The following is a 27,108-nucleotide window of genomic DNA, read 5'->3' on the forward strand; positions in this document are numbered from 1 at the left end:
GACATGTAATTAGTTTATTTAATATACATAATGACTAGAGGGGGCATTAACTGCCCAGCAAGTCATCAACCACATGCGTTGTGTCCTGCAGAGAAAGTCCACCGTCTTCCAAAAATATGGAAAAGCGCCTCCGTGATTCCTCCATCATAATGGCAGAATTCAGTGGTGGACACTTCCTCGAAAGCCTGTGATGCAGAAAATGAGAAATGAAGGTGGTTAGATAGCAATTACTTTGTTCACAGTAAGTGCACAAAAATTACACGCATTAAAATCAGTTAGTCATTACTCAGTTTATGCAATACCTACGCACAAAGCTCCTCAGCAACAAATAGTATGAAAGAAATAAAAGGATCTCTCACAAAAAGAATGACAAAAAGTATGAAATTCTTCCATGAAGCAGCAACCGAAACTAGCAAGAGCCCTCAAAGCTAAGAGTAGGTGTTTTGGTTGTCATAACTGTTGTTGATCGTAATGATGACATATAATCAACCTAGGTAGGTAGGTCTAGGACAGGAGGCAAGAAAACATCTACCAGAACAGAATATGGTAATGCTATCCTTTATGATTAAAGATGTCATTGTCACTAATTACCCTATGCTTCCCTCTGCGTCAATTATATTGATGACCGTATTGAGAGCACTGCTTGTTACTTATCACTAACAAATGACACTGCGCCAGCAAGTGTTCACACATTCAAATTACACTTTACATGTATGAGGGCCTTCAAATGCTCTCCCCTGAACATAAAAAACAAATCTGCCCGTGGTTACATTTGGATTGCGTGGTTGTTTATCAAGCACCCTGGTTTGATGAATAACCAAAACAAGTTTCAATTCTCTGTGCTCATCACAAAGCCTAAAATTTTTCACAAAAAGTTACTGGCCCTTTCCTCAACTCTTAAGAATAACTGCCATTTTTAATAGTTTTGCAGCTGTCAAGGGGTGTAGAGGTGACTTCGACTATTACCGCCAACACTATTTGTTAATGTGAAAGATTTCTAGCTGTACGGCTGTATGCCTGGCAATAAAGTCAGTCTCAAACTATCGAAGCAGTCTCAAAAACAAGCCACATGAAACTGAAATGTAATGCCTCGTCGCAACATTTTTTTAGCCATATAAGCTTGTCTCATTTTCAACAAATAAGCTCTCATACAGACTAATGGCAACATATTCAAAATAGTTATTTGCAGCTAAAAAAAAAAGTGCACCTTTTAGAAATCATTACAACTAAGTTATCCAGGTGGATGACAATTTTTCCCTTTCATAATACTTCCTCCACCTTGCGGGATTCCGGAAAACTGATTTGCCGTAAGTTATACTTAACAAAATATTGCAACAGTACATATTCTAAGGCTATTAATACTATTCTAAAACTATGAGTTATGGCCGTGAGTAACATATGTCACATGCCGTATAACAGGTGTATCCACACAGATATAGTATTGCTGTATGATGTGTTGCTTTACTCTTTTATCTGATTTTTGAAGACAATGTCTTCCTTGGTGAGTTACCGCCACTTTTCCATATCGGGTGTGTCTGTTTCTAGTCCGTTTCTGGCCTCTTTTGAGGGCCGATCCCAAAGATAGTGCAGTCTAAAAATGTCACAAAGCTGATGATAATGACTCGCGCTCAGTAGCCAAACGCCATAGCCACTGAGCAAACACGGCGGTTATGATGATAATGACTGATGATGACGAACCATATAATGTAAATGAAAGCCACCATGCTGATGATGCCTATGATTATGATACTGACGATGATGATTATGATGATAGAAGCCATGAAGATTATGATGATGATGATAGCTGATGAAAAAAAGGTGTAAGGTGATTCCACCTATAACTGACCTTGATGAAACACTGTTGCCCTAGTACAGCCCTCACAATAAATTATACTGTTCATACACCCCATTTTAACATCAACTCACCAAGGAAGACATTGTCTTACATCAACTTCAACTGGAAGTTTAATCGCCTTCTACATTTTTTACGTGCAAGCGTATGTGGCTCGCCAATGAAATCGGCAATGAGATGTTAGAAGCGATGAAGGAAGCGAGCGCCGGAGGAGGAAGGCACCTGGAGGTGAAGAAGAGAATCGCGTGGTGGGGAAAGTACAAAGGAGCACGCTGAGCGTGCGGCAAAGCAACGCCACCTAGAGGAAAAGCTAGGTGGCGTTGAGCGAAGCAGGGAAGGAGGAAAGAGGCAAATCGTCGTGGAGGAGGAGGGTAGGCGGAGGCGCGTTGGCCGCACTGGGTTGACCTCCTCTGGCAGTTGCTACCGGTGCCGTGTGCAGAATAGACGTACCAGCTTCATCTCGCGAGAACATCGTCCCCGCGCGCTGTATGCTGTATGTGCGAGTGAAAGCATGCGATAGTGAGCCGACGATGGCGGCTCAATCTTGCACATGCAAGTCGGCCACGCGAGCCCATCTTGAAAGCGACCAGCGATTCAGACAGTCCTGGCGTCTAGCCGCACCGAGGGCCAATATCTTCGTGTGTGCGATAGCACCCATACGCTTTTGTGTCACCCGCGTTCACAAAGTGAAACATCACTATCTTTTTAACAGCGAAGCTATTCTTATTCGACCCTTTGTCATTTGTCCGGTGTCACGCAGGTCACATGACCAGGAGAGGATGATAACCGCACCGGGGGAGGGCAGGTCAGGTGACCAGCAGAGGAGAGGCGTGCTGGGGGAGGAGGCGACCAATGAGAGGCCGCGCTGGGTGCAAGGACGAGAGACAATAAGAGAAGGTGTTTCTGTGCGGCGCGCTCTTTCGGATAACGCGCAACGCCTAGAGCTGCTGCTGAAGCCATCTGCGTTTCCCCGCGTTCGCGTCGAACGCGCGCCGTGTCCGTGACTGCAGCTGATGCCTCTGGCGGCGGCTCGGCAGGTTTCGACCAGAGAACTGGACACTCGTCGAGTAGCGTCGAAAGTCGCTGCCTCTTCTCGCCTCGCAACGTTTCAATATAATATAATTTCCTGTTGTAGATGTGTGTTCACTTGTGTTTACGCAATTGCACCGCATGCAACTCATGCACATGTAACATTTGTAACACTCGGTGTAACTAACACAGCTTCGCTGTTCGACCATCTTCACAGAGTGGAAGGGGCGGTGATTTTTCTTACTGCCGCAGACCAGTGGCCCTATCATTTCATGTTTAGAAGCTAGACTTGTCACATCACTTGGCCAATACCACATTGCCGCACCTACACTGTTCTCAAATTTGCGCTGTTATTGCTTCATCCGAATGTGTCTTGAACACACTATGATGGAGTTCATGAAGATCTCGAAGATGCTTCGAGCTCCTTCACAAACCTTTGCTCTACTTTACAAGAATTATCAGTAGCCTCCTACACCTCGTACAACTAGCAGCCAGCTATTGGCAGTCCTAATTCAACGATCGCCGTCTGTGCTATTGTTGCCACTTTAGTGCTGCCTGCTTTCTTGGCACAAGTTCGCCGAATACAAGGAACTGTTCTTTAATTATTCTTTCTGGTACTGCTTCTGCTTCTTCGTTGACAGCACATTGCGACAATATTTAGGAAATCACAAGATTTGCAGTGAAACCAAACCTAACCTAACTAAAGAGCAGGCTTTACTTTGGGACCAACTCTCAGTTCCCTATTGAAGTACATGTGAACTGCAGAAATACTACTCTCATTAGACAATCTAGACAACTACTGAATTGATTTTAATGAAATTTGTTTCATTTTTAAATACTACCAGCTATTGGAAGCAGAAGTCTGACACAGTCCCTTATAGTTCTCACGAAAATTGCCATAGCTTGGCAAATTTATAAAATTGAAGCGCTAATTTTACAAATTTGCCACTCTGCACAAAAATATGTACATATCGCAGTAGTGTAAACTGTGTCTGTTACGTCTGAAGTGAACAAATGTGACATAAAACGTTTACAGCTTACACAAAATTGTTTACAATAAATAATAAATAAATGTTTAATAAATGTTTACAATGGTATTGCATAAGTTTGAGTGAAAAATTAGATGTATATTTCAGGGTGTTGTACAATACATCCATTCTGTCTACTTCAGATGTCTTAACAGGTGCGTTCTACATAATTATGACATCATTTTCTATTGCAGAGTTCAAAAAATTTGGAGGACGCTTAAGCTTTGCCTTTAAAAGTGGACCGCGATCGCATTCAAAGATCCCTAAATGGTTGTCAGGCTTCCCAGCAACTGCAGCTTTCTTTTTTCTCCAACTGTGCCCGACTTTGCCTCCACATGTGGCTGCCGAGGATGGTATTTTTGCAAGGAGAAAACTGCGGCGCACCACTGTATGAATAGTAGAAATGCTAGAAAAGGGGGCTTGTGTTTGAGTTTCTGCCGTAACAGCATTATGTTTTCTCGTATATTCAAATTACAATCCAATGCCATTATGCTTGTAGGTTGTGGTTAAGTCGTACTTTACGATTTTTGCAACGTATTTTACTTTGAGAAATCTAATTAGTTCACTAACGCCTCTGTGCCATGCGGAGGACCTGCATGGTCGGGGTGGTACGGGATTTTATCCACCACGGATGCCGGCGCTTACGCCGACATCGACACCGGATTTTCTGCGACACGGGGCCCTTAACGCTATCGCATTAAATTGTAGGTGCAATGCTTCTGTATTCCTTTTCTGTTAAGTTTAGTGATTAGTGATGTTCAGCAATTTATGTTGAAAAGAAAGCTGATGTGTAAAATATCTGCTTCCTACAGTAGTTAGATTTAAAATTTTTCTTTCAAATGCAACAAAGAGCATCGAATTCAGTGCAGTGGATGAGGAGCAGAACTTTGTTCTGGTGTGTTTGAATAGGAGCTCCTGATGTAAAGCTTCCATCATTGGTTTCCCCTTGAGTGCTTGTCCTAGCTAAAAAAACATTGCTCTAGTGTCGGATAATAGACACATATGTTCACAAAACTAGCACAGCTCTGCACACATTTATACTGTAATGAACTGTGACTGCCCGACCAAGTAGCTAAATGCAAGTCAGAAGTACAGCCAAAAATAGCCACGTATGGGCTCATGAGCCACAGTTAGGCTGCCCCTGCAGTACGAATGTGGGACAGCACAGTCGTAGTTAAAGGCCAACTGGCAACGAAACTTCACTTTGGCTAATTTTGTTATAAAGGGGTATATATATATATATATATATATATATATATATATATATATATATATTGTAGGACGACGCCCGGGACGAAGGCAGAGCCTTTGTATTAGAACACAGTGCGAGACAGCCAGCGAGCACCAACCCGACAAACGGTGATGATGATTATGAGGATGGGTATATACAGTTATTGGCAAAGCTTCCGGGCTAGTAACTGCATTTTATTTTTTATAACCTTTAAACAGCCTGTTACTAGACGACACAAGCATTTGGTGATTAGGCCATTGTATCATTTCAGTTGGCCTTTACTGCCACGACCTTGAGCTGAAACAGAGTGCAACTCACATGAGCAGTATCCCAGCAGCTATATGTGTCCAGGTTTCCAACCTGAAGGTGATGTTTTCAGCAGACAGCCTAAAGTGTAGAAGCAGTAGCAGTAATAAAACAAGTGTAAAAAAACAAAGAAAACACAGATGAATCATTCTTCTTCTAATCACTAATCCCTCCTTCTACAAGGCAAATCTATTATACATTGATTTGCAATCATAAAATAGGAATATGATGGCTTAGCATTTCCAGCTTTAAAGCATTTTATTTGCTCAGTATTTTACATTTCCAAGGCTTTCCTGATGCAAGCCATCGCCTTGCTATGTTGCTGTGAGATACAAGGTGGTATGAAAAAGTTTTACGACTAGCTCTAGTTTCAAGAAAGCAATTAATTTATGCACATTGAAGCACTCTCACCTTCGAAATAATCCCTTTCCCCAGCAATATAGCGCTCCCAGTGTTCTTCCCACTTTGTTAATATTCTGGAAGACTTCTTTCCGAAAAGAATTGAGCACCTTCTGCTATCTGGGCTTGATCTCAACAATCACATCAATACAGAGCCATCAAGCTGGTTTCCTTAATTTAGTGCAGAAAGTGAAGTCAGCAGGAGCCAAATCTGGCAAGTAGGGTGGGTGTGGAAGAGAAACCACATTGTTTCTCACAGAAACTCATGTGTGTCTGTTGCAGGCTTTGTGACAGGGTGCATTGGCATTGTGCAGCATACAGTTTCTTATGGGCTACAGATTCATTGTCCCTGAATGTCAATGTCCTCCTTGAGATGCCCTAAAGCTTGACAGTAAAGTTCTCTGTTGATGGCCTGGCCATTATAGAAAAATTCCTGACATGGAATGCTGTGAATGTTAAAAAAGACTATGGGCGTGCACAGTGTCGAGCTGTGGACTTGCCTATCCTTCTTGGTCGTGGAGATGATGGGCTTTTAAACTGTGAAAACTGTTAGTTCATCCGATTTTTATCCCCTGTGATTATGTGCAACGTGAAAGATGGGTCATTAGGCAGATTTGACCCCCAAGTGACTTCACTCTCTCCAAAATAAAAAAAAAACCAGCTCCAAAGGGCATCCATTTGACATAACATGCTGACATGAAGTGCAAATCACAGATAGTGCTGAGCTTTATCCGGAAAGAAGACTTCCAGGACGTATTCGCAAAGCTGCAGAAACATTGGGAGGGCTGCATTGCTGCACAGGGGACTATTTCGAAGGTGACAGTGTTTGAATGTACATCAACAAATTACTTTGTTGAAAGCTGAGCTCGTTTTATAACTTTCTGATACCACCTCATATATAAGCAGATCTTCATGCATCTTTTTTCACTGTGTACTACACTATATCCATACTAAAATATGCATGCGAGTTCTCTAGCATTCTTCACGGTACCACAGATGACGAGGTTTGTTCAGCAATATAATGTAATATCAACTGCGTAGTAAGACATGCCTTCACTAGTTGTGAGTCTGAGTACCGACTGCAGCCATTCTTTGAAGAAATTGAGCTACAACAACCAATTCTCATAATTTCGTGCATACAATTGCCGACCATGCTCGACGATTATTTGGACAGCTTCGCAGCACCACCACTGCCCCCTTAGACATAAGGGCATAAGGATGACAAAAATTTCAAAACTTTATAGCACGAGGTTCGACAATCCGGATTCACCTGCACTACACAGCGCTAAAATATTTGCCCCTCGAGTTGAGCAGAAAGAGTGATATTTTTGTTTTGATACGTCGCTGGCATGGTCATCAGCCATATTGCTGGAGTCTTCCCAAACTCAAACTAGGGAAGCATAGTCAATCCAGCAGTCATCAGCCATGCTAAAAGCATGGGACAAGGCAAGCTGCTAAGTTCTAAAGGCTGCATCTGCAGTTTGTCACGTGTGTTCAATGCACCCAGCGTTTGCTTATTTATATTTGAAATAGTAACCTGGTCTTGGGCAACTTCTTTGATTGCTATTGTAAATTTTTGTCAGTCAGTATCATCAAGCAGCTTCAAGTGGCACCAACTCCATCCTCAATGTCTGCGCTGATGACAATGGTGGTCAAGTGATGGAAGTGCCAAACATTGGCTCTTGCGAAGAAACACACGATCATTTGGCTATCACAGCGCGGTCGACTTTTGTTGCGTTACCAGGGGATGGAGATTTGGTGCATGCATTGACTGCACTTTTGTCTATGTCTAGCGCCAGCATGACAATGCTCGAAATATGGACTGACCAGGCAGGCAAGTGTATGCAGATGCAGCACTGACAAACGTTTTTGGCTACTTACGAAACAAAGTCACTTTTTTTTTTGCAAATCCAATATTTCGGGCTCCAGATTATTTTGCCTTTTCGGCGTGTCAAATTAAGTTCGAATTATGAGACAGAGACTGCATGTGCACAAAGATACAGGTGACCACGTAAGCATGTGGCTGCACTATGTTGAACACCAGTGCAGCCAGCGTGGCCTGCACATCAAAGCAAAGCTGCACAGGCGCACCGACACCTGGAGGAGTGGCTTCATGTCATCTGTTAAACTGTTCCAGCATGCCATGCCCGCATTTCAGTGAAGCAAACTTCATTCGCTCGAGTATTTCGGCAAAGCCAGGCATGACACGTAGGCAGATTCCCCACCCTGAGCGAATGAACTGCACTGACATTAGCGGCCCGTTCTCCCCTGAAAGAGGAGGATTTCGCTTCTTCTAACTGCTGGGAAAAAGGCGAGAGGTGAGGGTGTTTTTAAGTGATGTAAATGTTTAATGATGTCAATGCAGTTCACTAAGCTGGAAGTGCTGAAACCACCAGCCTTTTACATACCATACACAAACGCAAGATTGGCTTCCGAGCAACAGCGATGTAACACTGAAAGCCAAGTTCTATTCATGAAAATGCAGGCTTGGCATGCCCGAACAATGTAGCAGGTAACATGAAGCCATGCCTCCGGGTGTCACCGCACCTGAGCAGCTTTGCTTCAATGCATGACACTAGCACTAAGAGTGAGTAAGTGTGTACATAAGCTTGGATATCTTTTCTTTTCTGCATTACATCACAGCATGCTCATACCAAAGTAGGAAGAACAAACAAACACAATAAGCTCATTTTCGAATCGGTAACTGCATTTCACAGTAGACCACAACAAAAATCCTTAACCAAACATAAAAGTTCTATTACGGACAACACTAAATGTGGCCCTGTTAGAACGTTAAATGCCACAACAGGAAATCAGGGCAAAGTTGCATGTATTAACACGTCACGCAGATTACTTTGTAGACCAGTGACACAATTAGCATCAATTTCTTACCTGAACGTCAAGATTAGTTCCGTCAAATAAGATGACACCTGCGACAGATCCATGTACAGCACGTCCAAGATGTCAGGAAGCCTGAAAGAAAAGAATCTTTCTCGCTCACATATATCAGCGATATCGCACAATGTCTCTATTCAATCTACATATCCTTAGCACTCCTCTTTAAATCTGGTAAATGTAAAGCTTGGCACAATTGTCACCAAAGCACAGGGAATTGGCTTTCTTTGTCAATTTCCTCTTTACACAGACATCAGATCTATTGTGTGCAGTACACAATCAAAATCTTGATTCGAGCAGTGATAAATTCCTCAAGAATGGAAGACCAACTCGTCCAGCAAACCATCCTTATGAAACAATGAAAACTTCACAATTTCAGAAAAAAGAACATGCCAATGACTGATGCACAGTTTTGCTGTGGAGTGAAAACAAGCTATGGCTGTTCACCTGTCTCCAGCAACTAACTCTTCAAGGTGTGGTGTCCACAACCGTCATGTGGAGGTGGCACAAAAAGAAAGCCACGACGGCCACAGTTTGTTAGACCAGCCAGCCATGGTGGCTATATTCTTGTAGCAGTAGTTTAATGCAACTGCTCAGGCTGGGCACTCTAGCATGTTCTCTCACATGTCAACCCTGCAGAACATGCGTCATTTTCCGCAGCCATGGCTGTAGCCGATTGTCATGCCACTACAGTACTGTCATACTGGAGTGTAATGTGAGAAGGAAAAAACAAAGTAGAACACCTCTTGCACTCGATTAGTACTTGAAAACAGGTTGCATGATCCTGGTGTAACTAGCTATCAATGCACTCAATTTCTAAAACTAAGTTTCTGCGACGGCATCATACCAATGTCACACACACAGATAAATGCGGAAAATGAAATGCACCTTTTAGTTTACTTTCTTTTGTTCGTGTTTCATTCCAGCATGATACTAGTTGTGAAATATATATGAATATCACAAGCACAAATCCTCTCCTACATTCAGGAAGACAACTTCAGCTCCCTAATATGAGACGTGCAATACTTTGCTCCCATCCTTTCATAGGCCTCGACGTCATCGTTGTAAATGAAGACATTTTATCCACCGCGAAGCTTAAAATGCACTGCATAAATTTGGGGAACTTCTGAGTTGACCTGTAAAACAAAAGTGCTTACAATGTACAAAATATAGAAAACGGAAGGGCCACCTCCAACATTTAGGTATTTCCTGCCAGTCATGCAGCGCCATAAAACCTTACATAACTAACTTTTTGTTTTTTCCCAATACTAATGCCAATACTAATTATTTATATCAGGCAAGTTTCCCAAATTCCCTAAGGTTCTTCTGAGCACACTGCATTAAAACAGATAATTTTGTTTCTCTATTTGAAATATTTTTTCAGGTTCGAGTGAGCGGCCTGCTTTAACAAACTTATCTGAACACTCAGAGAAATTTACAACTTCTATGGCATTTTGCTGTTGTCTGCTTTCAAGGATGCTGAAGATGTGAGAAATGCATTAGAAATAAATTTTCAACCACAAGGATGAATTTGCCCCTTCATGAAGTTAAAGAGAACTTGGTCTGTTCCCTCTCGCCGTCTAATAATCATTCTTTTCTGCTGCCCTCCTCGTGGTCATAACACAAACAAGGTGCCCAGTTACCAGAGATAAAAAGCAACTGAACGCCATTCTCATACCAAAGATAAATGTTTCCAAAGGGTAAAGGTTTGGAACTCTTGAAGTAAGACACTGCCAGAGATTGCAATTCAATTTTCACCACTACAGAGAAATACAGTCGCATTCAATATGAGCTGCAACACGGTGCCCGTTGTCAAAGGGGTTCCAAGACTGCACAGCGGTGCCGACATACCAAAAATTGGTTTAAAAAATACAAGTAGTAGGCTCTGACGAAGACAGGTCACCCTTGCGAAAACGTCGAGTTCAACGACATTCTTTGTTCAACTACTGCTTATCACTTCAAGCCTCCATGTTCCTGTGAACTTCTCTCTTGATTGAAGTAATCGGAAAGGTGTTTAGTTCTCTCATTTTTCTTATTCCGGTGCTGCCGTGTAGTCTTGGAGCCCATCCGACCATGGGAACCGCGTTGCAACTAGTATTGAATGCGACTGCACTTTTGGCGCACGAGCGGGTCTTGCATTTCAATACAAGACTTGCCTACAGCAAATTCTTGGCAGTAAACCTGCAAGGTTTACACAATATGCATCCTTTATTAAAGGAGTACTGACACATATTTTTGAAGTTGTACTTGCACAAGAAGGATGAGACTTGGCATGTATGAAGGTCGGGTAACACTTGAAAGATACTTTAATTTTATACTAAAATGCTGCACCTGGCACCATCAATGTCATCGTGATGTCATGACACAGAGCAAAATTTGATGACGTTGCTTAGCAATAAGCCTAGGTACAATGATATTGCTCATAAAATAGTAAATAAATGTGCTGCACATGTTTTTTTGGCCACACTTATGTGCGGCCGCCACAGTGATCACAGGAACGGTGCAAGCCAGCGTATCATGGTATCATAATACACTCACGTCTCAGACGCCGCAACCAAAACTGGTTCATAAAAACATGTACAGTTAAGCCTTGTTATAACGAAACTGGATATAACGAAATAATGAATACAACGAAGTAAGTGAAATCCCCCTTGAAATCTCTATAGAAATTCATATTGCAGTACATGGAATGATAAATATAACGAAGTATTTATGCCTCCCTTTCAACTTCGCTACAACAAATTTTACTGTATCATAATAAATTATTTAGGATGCTCTGATGCTTTCCAGTATTCTTTCCAGGGCTTCGAACTTTATTTATTGCAAAAATATAGCAAATCACAAATGTCACGTCAGTCTACTTACACTTTCCTCAACCAGTTAAGCACTATCCTGCGTCGGTGAACATTCTGAGCATGGCTGTCTACAAGGGGAAGCACAGGCTCTCGTTCGCATGACTCCGTCGTTCCAGGGTCCTGAAAACATTTCTGCAGTTAGTAAATTGCAGGTTGCCAAGAAAATTCTGCTATGAACACAGCATGACACAACACATTCATCTCACTTTGATGGGTGACACACGACACTTGACCCCAGTACTTTCCAGACACTGGCTTTACTGTGCACTACCATTCTGCACTTGCTAGCAATGCATTAAATACTACAAAAGATAATTCCTCTAATGTGCATAGCAGAAGACACAACATTTCTCTACAACAAATACTGCAGGAATGTTTCAGCACAATCTCTGAGGAATAGCAAAAGGCAGCTCTGTGAAAGGCAACTGAAGCATAACCAAGCTGGGACGAGCTTGGTTGAAGCCTATACACAGCTTTTAAATTTATTCAAGTACAAAAGGCTGCTTCCAGCTCGCATTTGTACAACATTGCTGCAAACCTCCAAATGCAGCAATCATGGTACCACTCATTCATGAGCATGAGCACATCCAATAAACACAAAAACAAAGCACATTTTCCAATGTATAAATTATAGTTTTCTTCCGAGACTTCCAGTTATGGGGACCTGTACAGCCGGTTTGACATATTCCATATTTACTCCATTCTAACATGGACTTTTTTCTGAAACATTTCAAAGAAAATGCACGGTGGAATAAAGTGCGAGACCAAAAGTGCAATAGTAACAAGCTGTTGTCATTTGCATTAAAAAAAAATAGCTGTAATCTAATCTAACACGCCGGCTACAGCTTTAGCTGCTGCGGATTCTGTGACATTATTGATGCCGGTGGTGAAGGTGTTGAAGGCATTTAAGAAATGTGTTATCTCAAATGCTATGAACAATGTCGAACTTAAGATGCTCTAGACGATTAACAGTGATAAGGAAGCTACCGACAATGATCATGAATGATGTCCACTGTGGCTTGGATGTAATAATCCTTTGTTTCCAAGTGTGGGCAGATCCCCATAATTTCATTACAATGAAAACCTGGTAAGTACACAGTCAAGGGCACTGTACTCTTCCCCTTTTTTTTTTTTTTAATGAGAATTGAGTTGTGTGTTACAATCAGAGGCATTGTGTTTTTTCATTTCTGGTCATGAAAATAGGGTGTGCATTACAATCAAGGGCATGTTAAAATCGAGTAAGTACATTATGCATTTCCACCACCCTCTACCCTTTTCCACACTCACTAAATACTGAAACACTCCATGACAGCATTGAAGGCAGTGCTGGTAGCTTATACTTTTGGACAATATGGCAGGGGGGGGGTCAGGATATTTTGTAGGTGTCCACCTGGTGGACAAGTCCATTTTGTCTGCTGCTGAAGTTCTGATTGACTGGGCGGGGGTACGCGTCAGAAGGAGACAGGTGCCCCCAGCCAATCAGCACTTCAGCAGCAGACGAAATGGGCATGTCCACTAGGTGGGCACTTACAGAATACTCCGTAAAGTCCCGGCCCAAAACACTCCATTTTTTGCAAAAAGCTCTAAGTTATGATGCTGATGACTTTTGTTTCCAGACGTCTTAATTATTAGTTTTTAAACTATAGCTTTGAATTACTTCCTGCAGTGGCGGCTCAATGGTTGTGATGTGAAAAGAAAAAAAAGAACACCTCCATTGTATACAACGGTATCAGATCAGAAGACTGTACTTTTCTTAGAAAAGCAACTTTGATGCACCCAAATGGCTCACTAATACTGCCGTCAGTATGCCTTTAGAAGTAGGGACCAAATGGAGGTGTGTATAATACCTCTTTTGAGATGAAATGGGGTCGAGGCATTGAAATTAGGCAAAGTCCACTGAGGAATTTTAGCAAGGCAATTTACTGACTAAAAGAGTCATTAAAAGAGTGACTAAGAGTCACTAAAAGAGTCACTAAGACTCCAAAAAGGCAAAGTTTTTTTTAAGGTGATTAAAAATTCGCTAAATTTTAGTGACGTTTCTGCTAAATTATCAACCCTTATTGAAGGCATGCGGAGGTAGATGCTGGTTCAGATGATACGACCAATGACATAGGTTCTGGGCTCAACACATAAGCATCAACATATAACCAATGTGCAAGGTGTGACACATCAGCAACAGCTGCCTGCATAGCTTCTGGAATTGCTAAGGTGATGCGAAATTTTCAAAGCCGTGTGTAACAACATATAGCAAAAGGAAGCATGGCATACGTGCCACTCATCTTATGGAAATCATGCCAACCACAACAGTGCCTTTGATCGCCGCATGCACCATTGTCCTGTGCACGGGTAGTCTCGTTTGAACTGCAGCACGCTTCAACATGCACCCTGCAATGACCTACAAGAACAATGCACCGTTTTCTCCCATTGTGCACACAGCCGAAAATGGAAAATGACCTGCAGCACTTTTATGAAAGAAATGATTCAGGAAGCTGCCACCCCAAATGACCAAACTTTTGTGTGCCGCACTGGAAAATATTTTCAATGACCCTGACCTAAGGTAATGTTTCTCCTCCACTTACAGAGTGTGCCTTTTCTTTGTTAATTTTACTTTTAGCAGATCACACATCAGCTAGGGCGAACACTAACAGTGCTACTTCATGACAGGAATACACATGTCCGTGGCACATTTCATCTCGCCAGTCGAATAAAAAGATGTGTTGTATACTACACGGGTATGACTCGGATACTGTCTCGTTGAAAACCTACTTTCATAGTACAAAGGTTCAACTTATACCATAGAAAATAAAGTAATACAAAGGCCAGCAAGAGCAGTGCTCCCACATACCTCTGTCTGTTTTTCTCTTCTTGGCTTGCTGCCACCTGTCTTTGACACTGATGTAGCACTTTGTTTAGTTCTTGCATGCACTTCTCTCTTCTTAAAGGTATCCTGATGCCGTTCAAGAATTTCCAGTTTTCTTCGTTGCGAATCTTGTCGCAGCTGCTCCATTGTAGGCATAGGAGCTGATGGTTTTTTCGAAACCTGCACATCTTCGTCATCGTCCGAGTCTAAGGCAGCCGCTCCAAGCCTTTCCTCGACCCTCTCCTCCTCGTCGAGACGTTTGCAGAGCTTTGAATAGAGTGCGTGATACCGCTCGATTTTGATGGCTTCCTCCCGGTTCCTATTGTTAATCCGAAATCGCCTAGCTGCACCATTTCCAACAAGAAAAGCAACCGTCTCCGCCGTGATCCACTGCTTCAGGGCATGTCTGACTCGGTCTATTGGAGGACCAACTGTGTCACTGCTTGTGGTAGGTGCTTTTACTGCCCTTGCTTGCTCACTTGCCAACGCTTTCTGCCACGACTTTTGGTTGCGGCTGGGAACACTGTTTGTTGTTCGACTGTTCAACTTTTCAGCTGCTGCTGGTTCGTTGTTGGGTGAAGGCGAAGTTGCTGCTGGAGGCCTCTCATTTGTATCGAGGCTTTCACGTTCATGGTCATAGCCATCCTCTGTGAACGCACGAGAACAGGCAATTTAAAAAACTGTATAAAGCACCATCTGCCTCAAAAACACTTTTTTTTTTACAATGCAATACATTTTTAATGGCAGAGTTTTGAACACCAACCCAACCATACTTTCCTCACTATTTCTCCGTTTTCTGACAACATGGTAACAAGCTAAAGCACAATTGCTAGTGAATTTCCAGATCTGAAAGGCTGCTAGCACACTCTAATAGCCTGCTTGCTACATGCTGCCAGTGCTACATGCTGCCACATTCAAAGCACATGCGCAGCAGCCCTGTCAGCGCTGTAATGTCAGTAGCCCTTGCAGCTTTCCCACTGTGCTTGAGCTCAAGCCAACACTGAGAGGACTGCCAGGGAGGATGTCAGAGTAGATTCCTCTGGTGAAACTTAGGGGAAAGTTGGAGGGACTGCATCCCTTTAATCTTTTCTCACTTGGAGGACTAAGCAGGTTTTTCATGGAACAAACACATTTCATACTATAGTTACCCTTCAGCCCGCCAACGACCCCCGGCATGATTTGCAGCACAGGTGGCGTAGTGAAACTGGTGAAATCGGTCTATTGCCCGAATAAACTGCCATGTTACATCTCATTGTAAAATAAATGAGCTTATACCTTATTACAAATGTACAGACAATGATTCAGACTTCTGAATGTCTTTGAATAAGATAAGGAGTCCAATTAGACTGCTGAAACAACAGAAGAACAACAGAAAATGTTGTATTCAACAGAAAATGTTGAATACAACAGAAAATGTTGAATACAACAGAAGTTCGACATGTCACTATCAAGCACTTATAACGAAGAGAGCCATGAAGATGCATAATTAATTTCTTTGTGACCAATATCGGCATTTCATTTATCAGAATTGAATTCAAGATTACCATCAAGGTTCCTCGTTAGCTTTGGACTTTGTCTGCCCTTAACATATTTGTTTTTTCCTTCATTTTCTTCCTTCATTTTTTTTCTACATGCTTCTAGTTTTTTACGTGTTTTACTGCAGGATCCTGTGATTCAATGTTTCACTGAAATATATATATATAGTAGAACCTCGTTGAAGCAATCCCATGTAATACGATTTCTCGGCACCAACGTTCCACGATCGAGAATACAAAAAATTACCCAATACAGTTACGCTTCTTTTTACCGGTTAATACGCTCCCGGGAAGTGCAATCTTTTGGCACCAACATTCAATAAATCACCAAACTGCGATCGCATGATGCATTTTCTGGTCGGTATATCCCACGTTAACAAGAAAAGGCACGAGGCAAGGACGGTCGAGAGCCGTAGGCACCCGCCCGTGGTAGATTCTGCACAATACTCACAAGCTCGTGTAACGTGAAATCGCCGGCACACACTTAGTTTCCTCTTCCGCTACCAGCAAATCTCGCCAGTCGTCACACGTCGCATTGAATTGAATTGAATTCTGGGGTTTTAGGTGCCAGAACTATGATTTGATTCTGAGACACATCGTAGTGGGGGACTCCGGATTAATTTTAACAACCAGGCGATCTTTAAAGTTTTTGCATTTTGTCCCTATCAAAATACGGACACCGCGGCCGGGATTCGATCCTGCAACCTCATGCTTAGCAGCGCAACTGCTGAATAGAGTGCGTGATCCACCTTCACTGTAGCCTTTAAGCCACCGCGGCAGGTATCGCATTCGCAGCTGTCGCCACCAACCCTATCACGATAAGCATCCGCATTTATTTGTTTGACAGTGTGTGTGGAGTAGTGCCGTTGGAAGCGTACTGCACGCTTTTAATAGACGATAACCAAAACATGCCAATGCTCCCTGCTGCAGGCGGCAAGAAGTGAGCGTCATGTTTTGCTCTGGCGGCATCATATTCCAGCATCGCCAAGCTGCTCGATCTTGTTTCAGTGTTTCATCACTGTCCACTGCGCAATATGAAAACGACAAAACGTGTCTCGGACCACTAGAGCCACACTAGCTCGATGCACGTAGGCGTCTCATGCTGCGATGATTCTCGCCAAGTCGGCATGTCAAAACTTCCTGCCAGAATGCCCCACCAGAATAAGTTGCTGACCCAAGCCGAATTCAAGGAGCACAAATGTAAGCTTGCCAAAGTTGCAAAAATGACAATGTGCTCCTCAGGCCGCTTGGGGCCCACCATCTCGGCTTGCTTGAGCGTCTCGTACTGCAACAATTCGCCCAGCGCTTCCCATTACATAGATGTCAACTACAGCTGAGTCTGCCAAATTATTTAGTGACCTTGGATCATACGTTTTCCTGGTTAGTAAGTTTTCTCTAGCGCATTTTTTCAAAACTTATGAGCAAGGTTCTGCTGTTTATGTGTGCATGCGTGTGTAGGCGTTCATTTATTTATTACTTATTTATTTCTGATGTTTACTGAATCTTTGCACGCTATATTAGCCATATGCTCGTTTACAGCGCAACTATCATGCTTAGTCACTTTCTTTTTTCGTCATATCATCCCTACTGAAACTTGTCTTGTTAATTAGTCCTACACTGTCACATTGTGAAGTATGAGAACTATTTTGTCTCTGCATAGTATTAGTGGAAATGAAATGCTTGTGGCCCAACAGTGCTTTGCAAGATTTGGAAATGTGCTCAGCAGCAGGGTGTCAATTGAAACTCACTACCAAATTTTATCCTCTTGAATGGCTACCCTGCTTTCATATTCCTGAACAGCAGCAGCAGACTTAAGCATACCTGTTCAGTCCAGCCTTTCTACATCATTTATTGTTGAATATTCAGTCTATCCAAGAGCTATCTGCAAAGTGATGTTCAAACACTTCCAGGAAGCTGATAAACATATACTCACCTAGTTCTTGATCATCAGTGCCTGACTCCTCAATGTTCCTAAAGGCCAAACAAATCGGTCGTGGATTTGTCACAATATTCAAATGCAATAATGCATATGCTCAAGAACACACTCTAATGAATGGAATAAGAATAAACAATCACCGCTAACAACCTTTAAGACGTGCACAGAGGGACCCTCCAAATCTTTCTTACAGTTCACAGCAACTGAAGTGGACGGAATCTATAACAAACTAAGCTGAGTTCCACAAATTATTTAACATTATTTATTTAACTAACTTATCAGAGCATTCATCTTGAGTTCCTCATAAATGAACATTAAAAATTTTCCATACATCTAATCATAATGCAATACTGTAAGTGCATAAACTGTACTTTTTCTTACTGAGAGATAGGAGGATGAACTTGTTGAGTGCAGTTGATAGTAGTAGACTTCACTGAGAAAAACTCAAAGGGATTGTAAAAGTGTTATCTTATCAAAAGCTTGTGTCAACAGAAGTCATCCACAAAACTGAAAAGCTGCTATATTACTGGTGAACCCAAATGTCCACGATAGAAAATGATAAATGAAACAGAATTAAAATGAAAATGCAGAGGTAAATAGAAACAGTTGTTGGATTTGCATAATAGAACCTACTGCTTTATGCATTCTTACTGAAAGGGTCGCTGAAACGGTTTGACAAATTTTGCAGACGCGTAGGGTACAGCTACAGTAAAGCATTCGTGCCACAATTTAAGTGAGGTGTCTCATTAAGAGAGCTATGGACGAATACAAGTTACCCTCCTCCCTCGCCCATGCTTTTTCTCCGCAACTTGTTCGCCGAGCAATCGGGGCTAAGCTCCACCTTCACTGGCTCTGCATCATGGTGTGAGGCCGTGTCGTCTATTTCCAGTGTCTTGGAGCCAGCGTGTGAAGCCTCTCCAACCTCTCCGGATAGCCGCCTGGACGTCAATCCCCAGCAAGAGCTATGCAAGCAGCGTGCGTTGCGAGCGCTCTGTCACGGTATCGAGCGTGTCCGGTATTCCAGGAAAAGCAGGCGATTTGAGCGTTCTGATGTATTGGCGGAGATGTAAACTAAAGCTCCTCCATATTACTACTACACTGTGATGAAGGGGCTTTAGCGTAAACGTGAGTGGCCTGAGCGGCCTGCATGGTGCAGCCATCTGGTGGCGCAGAGCTTAACCAGCCAAACACAGAGCTAATATTGTTGTAGCCAAGTGTAAAACATTTTAAACAATGAAAAAGACAACGTGCTCCGAATTACGCTGCTGCCGAAAAATTTACGCCAGTAGCAAATGTAGAATACACTCGGTTACTGCTATATTAGTCTGTGTTTGTCTGGTTGAGCTCTGTGCCACCAGGTGATTCGGCACCCTGCTGACCGCTCACGTTTGCGCCTCAGTCCATCTGGCAAAACGGCCAGTCCGCCTCTGTTTACCGGAATAGCAGGCACGCTAAAGTTCTCCATTGCGGTAGTAATCCTCTGGCATGAAGTAAAGGCTGCAGATTTGTAGAACCTGGCACCGATCGGATACTGACAGCCTGATGCTCAGCAGCCACTCCGCTCGCATATTGCCTGGCAGAGGGACATGATGTCGCAGCTTGACATATCACCAATCGATAGCTTTGCAGCCCACAATGCAACAAGGGCGATTCATGCTCCTTATGAAAATAGACCCTGAGACCAACGCTGATCGCACAGCTTGCGTCAACACGGAGCAAGTTGTAACACAAGCAGACGACACTTGCTGTGGGCCGAAAGTGCTTGAGCATAGTGATAAATTGTCGTTGTGTATTCTTTTTCTGTTACTTTTTCTTATAGACACAAATTAACCAACATTCCAACTATTACAAACATTTGTTAACCATAAAGTTGCGAAAATTATTGATGACACAACCTGGGTAGCCAATCGAATAACTCGCCCAACTAATGTCACACGCACAAACTACATAGATTGTAAAGGGGCGGCTGAAAACTCATGGGAACAATGCCACTGCAATCGGTAGCGATACGTATTTTTAGAATCTTATAATAAATTACATGCTTTATGCGGGGCGCTTGATGTGTCACTTAATCATCGGAAGGACCAACCCTAATGACCCAGTACATTTGCACATAATCAGTAACATTGTTTCCCATTGAGCTATCGCTGCTTGAAAACACAATTCGAAATTGTGCGCTGTCACAAAAGCTGGCATCTAACTAGCTTATTCAAATATTCTCCGTTTTGATGTTGTTAAAAAACATTTGCATCTTAGTAATTAGCAGAGCTGCCTCCAAGCTTCAAGTCTGCCAATCCAGGCCTGTCACTGAGTCAACTAGCAGACATCATTAGTGGTTGCGGAAGTTTGCCGTAACTGAATTAGCAAATAGTGTTAGGCTCTTTTTTTTTTCTGTGTGTGTAATAGCAATATACGGACACTCGAGGTGCACTCATGCCATCGTTGCCGCTGGCACTGTTGTGCTGTCACGATATCAAACATTTTATGATATCATTGTCACGTGTATGGCCCACGCACGAAAGGTTTACAGATCTATAGATACAAAAGCGACGACAAAGCGTATGGCTGCAAAAACGATGAAGCCGAGTGGACACACCGTCACGTTCAACTCAATCACCTGGCGTGAGTTGCTGCATGAGCATTGTGTGCACACAAGCACAAGCATTTCTAGTGGAACAGCTGGGTGCATGCCACGCCATGGTGCATACAATGGGCTGAGCGAAGTGGACATCAAATTTAAATTTAAAACAACCTAATCCTCTCACTAGGCACTGACAAACACTGACAGTTTTCCATGACTCTCATTTTGTGCGCCATCAAAGTGCCACACCTGTAGCACCACTGCCACTGCTCTTCGTCACACTAGCATTGTGAGACGCCTAGTAGTTGCCAGAGCGCTGTTTCTGCTGCACAGCAACAGCGCTCGCAACGCAGCAACAGCAACGTATGCTATGTTGCATTAGCATCTCGCCCTTGCGTATTGCTAGACACCGCCGAAGGAGCTTCAGTGCATCGTTAAATCTTGTAACACTATCAATACTTCACCCTTCACGGGGAAACTGCCAATTTTCCTTTCCTGTTCTTTTTTCTATTAGGTCTATGAGAAACCAAGTAACTGGTCACACGCTGTACCTTATATCTGAAAACAGTCCATTGTAGTATATTGCAAAAGAAGTTTAAACATTTACTTGTGTTTCATCACTTGCTTTTTCTTTACTCATTTACAGCCCCTTCGATTCTTGTTCTGATGCAAAACTGTAAGCATTATTGATATGCCACTTTTCTGCTTTTCTCTGAGGCACAATATTGTCTTTCTTATCGTCTCACCCCATAATGCTGGTTGACAATGCTGCAACTATTTTGTTGCTTACACTGCTTCATTTGTTAAGTTCTCCACCATTTCATTTACATTTTTATGAATAAACACCTTGGCTCAGCAGTGAGCTTCGAACTGTCCATTGTTACTTTGTCAGTGCTGTCTGCCAACTTCAACTTCTTACAGTCTACATTTGTGGAGCGCTATTTTCTTGTTTTAATTAATACAGCCCCTCCCCTGTAACTGGCTACACTTCACAATACTACAGTGTTTCAGGGTGCCTAAAACAATACAAAAGATTTCATTCTTGGGTTTTACTCGCCAAAGCCACGAACCGATTATGAGGCATGCCATAGTTGGGGACTCCCGATTAATTTTGACCAGCTGACCAGCTGACCAGTATTTAGCGTGCACCCAATGCACTGAACACGAGCGTTTTTGCATTCCGCCCCCATCGTAGCATGGCTGCCACAGGTTTGAACCCACAGCCTCGTTCTCAGCAGCACGCCACAGCCACTAAGCTACTACAAGAGGTGGTATCTAAAACAGCAAACTATGCGAATATTGAAAGAGCTCCAGCACCTTGCAGCTAAATCACACCAGAGGCAATGCAGATACTAAATTAGCACATCTCATAATGTGAAAACAATGCTACTTGGCATAAATTTTAAAGAAGCTGTCTGCGAGGTGCATTAACATCAACAGTCACCTTGCCTGGGCTGTGGACTTCGGACTGCCCAGGGTCATTTTGTCAATGCTGTCTGCCAACTTCTTCAAAGCATCAGGAGTCACGTAAGGCGAGACGTCCTTCGCAGGTCGTAGCATATCTGCAGGTCTGCTCTCTTGAGGGCCTTCGACGTCTTTCTCAGCCAGGCGGCTGTGACCCAGGTCTACTTCCTCACCACGGCCATCTCTCTTTACACTGGAAAAAAAAATTTGATTAATTTCATCCAGTTGCTTATTCGGCATAGTAGGAACATGAACATGCACTTAATTCACCGGAGTGCAAGCAGACATGATAAAGCATGACTTCAAGAAGCAACAGTATTATAGTCAGTGACAGGTCAAGAACGCAGCTGCAAGTGTCCCTCAAAGAGAACAGGTGTGCATGCACCAGTGAATCGCCTTGTGTACAGCCCCCCTCTCCTTTCTTATCCCCTGTATCCATGTCCTCATCTTCGCTTTTCTCGGACGCTTTCTTGCCACAAAACCCTCACCCTGCTAGGGAGTCTCTCGTGCAGCAGGTGTGAGAGTGATAAGCCTGTGAAGGAACCAATCAGTCCATTAAGCCTTTTCTAGTGCATCTCGACATTGATGCATACCCACACAATTAAGGCGGTGGGAGATGGTTGTTGGGGAGGAGGTGCTCTTTGCCCCCGAGGTCCTCCTTGTAATCACTCATTCAAACGGCCTGTTTGTGTGGTATGCTGTCTTCGTCCCCAACTTGGAAATTTCGGCTGTTCTTGCGTTCGGTGCGTGTGCTCATTGCCATGGTGTGCTCATTGTAGCTGAACAGTTTGGGCTCCTCCTCTTTGTACCAGTAGCATTTGTAAGCAAATTATTTCTCGAAAAGTGAAGGGATAAATTGCAGGTGCATCATGGCTTCTTGGGGGGAGCCTCTCCAACCTTCCCGACTTCTCACTAACAACAGAACACTACAATGTCACAGAAACGCCACATCTACACATTGTTCGCCTAACGGCATCAACTCATAGCAAAGGCAGTGCAGGTTTATTTAGACTACTACTGCCCGCCCTCTGAAATCTCAGACTGAATGCATCATGTAATGCTTTTGTTTTTCTCTCTCTCATTCGTATACGATGTACCATAATTTCTAAATGGGACCTGAAATATGATGGCTTCGTGCCAGTGAGTACGATACCATGGAAGCCCCAAATGCAGTGGTCTCTGTTCATACATGCAACAAGGCATTCATAGTTTGAAAAATTAGGCATCAAAAACATGGACACAAAAGGAATGAAAACGACATCACAAACATTGTATCCTTATTGGCTTAACAACAATAAGACGACCAGAACAAGTACACATAATGTATACTTGTAGTGGTCATTTTACTGCTGTGAAATTTTCATCCAGAGAATTGTTTTCCATATAGAAATCTGCAATCACAAGTTTTCTACAGTATACCTTGTGGCTTAGTATGACAGAAAGCTGTGCAAGCTGATAAGGATATAAGGATAAGACATCTGTGTTGGCCTTTTCATTACTTTGTGACATGTAGGAACAGAGCCCACTTTGAAGAGTGGCAGCTTTCATAGCAATGTATATCACTGGCAAGGAGCTATATGCTATTCCTCACCTATTTGTGCTTAATTGCCAATGTATCCCCACACTTCTGAATCATATTTGAGAATCCGGCAATGCCGACAAGGTTTCAAAGAAAATCAGCCTGAATAAGTTGTCGGTACCTCTGTGCAAGCTGCTCTGCTTCATGGTAAACTCTGTACTTTTTAGCAGTGTCTGCCTCGTCTCGAAGCCACAGTGGCCCATCCCACAGTTGGCCTTTCAGAAATGTTGATGCACGATAGCAGGCATTGCTGCAGTATTGCTAGAACAGGGCGAAACAGACAAATGTAGAGCGAAAGATCACTTGATTGAACATCATGTGTACGAACATCTCCACTAACCAAAGAACTACAAAATGTGCATGCCAATGGCACAGACATGTATATGTTTCAGTTGACAGAAGCTTCACTTGACTTGAAGAGCATCATAACCTCTTCGGTGTTATGCAATTATCCTGAATTCTGACCAAAAATGAACAAATTTTGTACTGTGGAATCCTTTATAAAAAGCAATATAGACAATACAGGCATTTACTTATGCAATAACTCAGCCATTTATTATTTCAATTGATGTTTAACAGCAGTACGCAACAAAATGAAAAGTATAGTCGACAATAAAATGAAAAGTGCAAGAAAATGAAAAGTATCATCCCGAGCTCAACTCGTCCTTGGCCCCCGCAAGGAAGGGGTTTCTCAGATACCTATACATGTTTCTAAGAAAGAAAGCCTTGCAGTTGAAGAAAAATTTCTCGTGGTCTGGGTATTGAACCTGAGACCTATGCCTTTCCAGGGCAGTTGCTCTATCATCAGAGCTAACCAGGAGGATAGCAGATTGCCAAGTGAGGCCGAATTAATCAACTACTCAAAGCACAGGACCCTGAACATGGAAAATCAGTACAGCGGAAATCCGCAAGATAGAGGAAGTTCAATGAAAGAAAATAAAATTTTAACATGCACTGTCCATTTGAATATGTATTGTAATTATCCTTTATTTATTGTAACACCCATACGCAATGTCGCATGGGCCTTTAGGGTATTTGACTAAAAACGAGCAATATTTCTAGCCATCTGAGAGTTAGCATGAGGCTTCAAAGCAAAACCATACGACTTTTCTTTAATTATTCCCGTTGAAAGTGAAGTTTATCTCTACTTTGGTTTTAAGAGGGATACCAAATAAAACAAGCAAGACCAACACGCAAGAATAATGATGCATGGAATAATTTTGTTGGGGTCACAGCAGCACAAAGAATGCAATAAGTCACAAAGCCCAAATTCTAAACACAACAGAAATTGCAAATACAAAGCAATAATGGGTAATGGCTCGTTTAATCTGATAACATCCACGCGAATCACCAAACAACAGCATGCAATGTTTTTCCGCGTAAATTTCTATGCTGGGCTATGGATTTCAATTGTAGTTTCCTCACCTTGCGATGTGTAATGTCATAGACTTTCTTGGTTTTCATGCAGATGCGATATTGCTGCTTCGGTACCTAAAGATGTAACGAAGAAATGATACCAATTTACATAATCCTCAAAAACAGCAAGTATAATATATAAAAAGCTGCTTAGCATCCTCCAATGAGTGGAAGCAAGACTACAGCAGAACAAATGAAAAGAAATACAAGGCCCACCTGAGTAAGATTCTTGTTGCAGAGAGGATAGCCACAAAGCTGCACTATTGTTCTTTCCTCAACGGCATCCTGATAGTCTTGTTGAGATAGTTCATGCAACTGAAAAAATATCAAATAGCCCAGTTGTCTTCCTTTACATGAACATGAAGTGATCTCAGAAATCTTTCGAGGTTATAAGAAGTTAAGCTACACAGCAGCACCCAAAATGTCAGTTTGCTATGAATTGCACAATCTCCTGAGACAACTGCATTGGCTGATGATGATATATTGATTTTTATGGCACGAGGGCCAGGTATGGCTAAAGAGAGCCAAACAATTGCACCAGCATTCCACACATTACTTTCCCACAAAGCCTTCTATAAGAACTGCAGTAGAAAGCTATGCAGAACACAAACAGCTGTTCAGAAAGATTTTGGGGAAGGATATGTTGAAAGTGCTGCTAGCCCTGGGGTACCTAGAAAGTATACATGCCATAAGCGCTACCTGGATTCGTCTGCAATCAGAACATGCTCCCTAAAGTATCAAATTTATAACCAAAGCAATCAGTAATTAGTTTGTAATCAAAGCTGTAGAAACTGGCAGACACCAGCTGCATGTAGAGAATTTCAGGTGCCCAAGTGTTGGGCGACGCAAACTCCAACGTAGGCCCTTTGCATTGGTTTGCTTTGCACTCCCGGCGGCTGGCATTGCACTCCCGGCGGTTTGCTTTGCACTCCCACCCTAGTCTAAAGCTCAACAGTGGTGACGACGAGAACCTATGCCAGTTCACAATTGGTGTCTGAATTCTTTCCACGGTTACACAGATTAACTGAGACACATAAGTGTGTAAAAGTTAACACATCACATTGGCAAATTTATAATGTGAGGGTAACCTAATATCAATGCAGCAGCACCACCACATTTTCTTTTTCACTGCACATTATGCGGTTCAACAGGTAAACAATTAAATACACTTCGCGCGTGTTTAAGCAAATGCAATAACAAGCAAACGACATTGTCCCGAGTTCCTCACAGTTCGTCCACACTATGGACAATTTCAGTTTCACTTAGACGTTACTCACAACTCCCAGCAGCCATTCCTCGGACAGCGAGCTCTCCAGCATCTCCTCCACGATCTGCGCCGCTCTTTTCTTGCAACTGTCTCTCCTCGCGATTGTTTTCAGTATGGCTTGCCTCCTGCAATTCGCAGCAAGCCGCACGACAATCGCGAGAACGAAACGTCAGTTGTTAGATCGCGAACAGTTTTAACGCGACTTCTGAAATAAAGGGTTCATGACATCCGTACATCGCGCATTCATGTTTTTTTCCTTGAGGTTTACTGAAGCAAATACGTGCATAGGTGCATGAAAGCGAAGCCGTGTGCAGAAGTTGTGCGGTGTTTTGCCACCTTATTAAAGAATTGATTCTTCAATCTAACAAAGAACTGGCTCAAACTATTCCATACTAGCCCTGCTCACACTTTTATTTAAACTGAAGTCGCCTTTTTGACTACGGAAGATTACATACGATCGCGTAAAAGAGCGCAAACATCCGTTTACCTCTCCGACGTAGACACCGATTTTGACTCCGGCTTTTCCATCACGGGTGCACGCGTCCAGAGTGTGTTTAGCAATATGCTAATTAGTTCACAGGTTTAAACAACTTGAAAGTGCGAAATGCAAAGGAGAGATCCAACAAGTTTGTTAAGCTTCTGCCGTGACTCTCGCTACGCGAGTCCAAGCGACGGACTGCGCGGCCGCCGCTGTGTTTTGGTTTAGTTGCCAACTTGATGCGGGTACATTTTGCTTTCCCGCTAAGCGTCACTACTTTGATCAAGTGCGCGCTGTGGGCGCCGTCCAAGGCCTCGAGCTTACTGGTGTCAATGCCGTAGTACAAGAAGCCCAACCACCGAAGACAAAGCTTCAGAGAAAAAATGTTGGGGTTTGA

General features: G+C 42.8%; 1 protein-coding gene across 1 annotated transcript; it reads right to left on the reverse strand.

Moving 5' to 3' along the window:
• Positions 1-26,939, reverse strand: LOC119446620 (putative RNA polymerase II subunit B1 CTD phosphatase rpap2). Its single transcript, XM_037711097.2, has 12 exons — positions 26,721-26,939; positions 26,244-26,358; positions 25,183-25,281; positions 24,976-25,041; positions 23,672-23,811; positions 21,952-22,164; positions 17,924-17,961; positions 14,441-15,102; positions 11,606-11,715; positions 8,738-8,818; positions 5,459-5,527; positions 1-185 (listed from the first exon to the last, which is right to left on the reverse strand). Exons 1-12 carry the CDS (start codon positions 26,759-26,761, stop codon positions 47-49), a joined length of 1,773 nt encoding a protein of 590 aa, XP_037567025.1. The 5' UTR covers positions 26,762-26,939; the 3' UTR covers positions 1-46.
• Between the last annotated feature and the right edge of the window lie 169 nt (positions 26,940-27,108).

The sequence above is a fragment of the Dermacentor silvarum genome, chromosome 3 (assembly GCF_013339745.2).
Source record: "Dermacentor silvarum isolate Dsil-2018 chromosome 3, BIME_Dsil_1.4, whole genome shotgun sequence".
Lineage (NCBI taxonomy): Eukaryota > Metazoa > Arthropoda > Arachnida > Ixodida > Ixodidae > Dermacentor > Dermacentor silvarum.

What these genes read in the sequence shown, in the direction of transcription:
- LOC119446620 (XM_037711097.2), bottom strand. Translation starts at nt 26,761, where the DNA reads ATGGAAAAGCCGGAGTCAAAATCGGTGTCTACGTCGGAGAG. An exon ending in AGGAATGGCTGCTGGGAGTT is followed by an intron (nt 25,282 to 26,243) that starts GTGAGTAACGTC and finishes ATATTTTTTCAG; the next exon opens with TTGCATGAACTATCTCAACA. An exon ending in GAACTAATCTTGACGTTCAG is followed by an intron (nt 5,528 to 8,737) that starts GTAAGAAATTGA and finishes TCTACACTTTAG; the next exon opens with GCTGTCTGCTGAAAACATCA.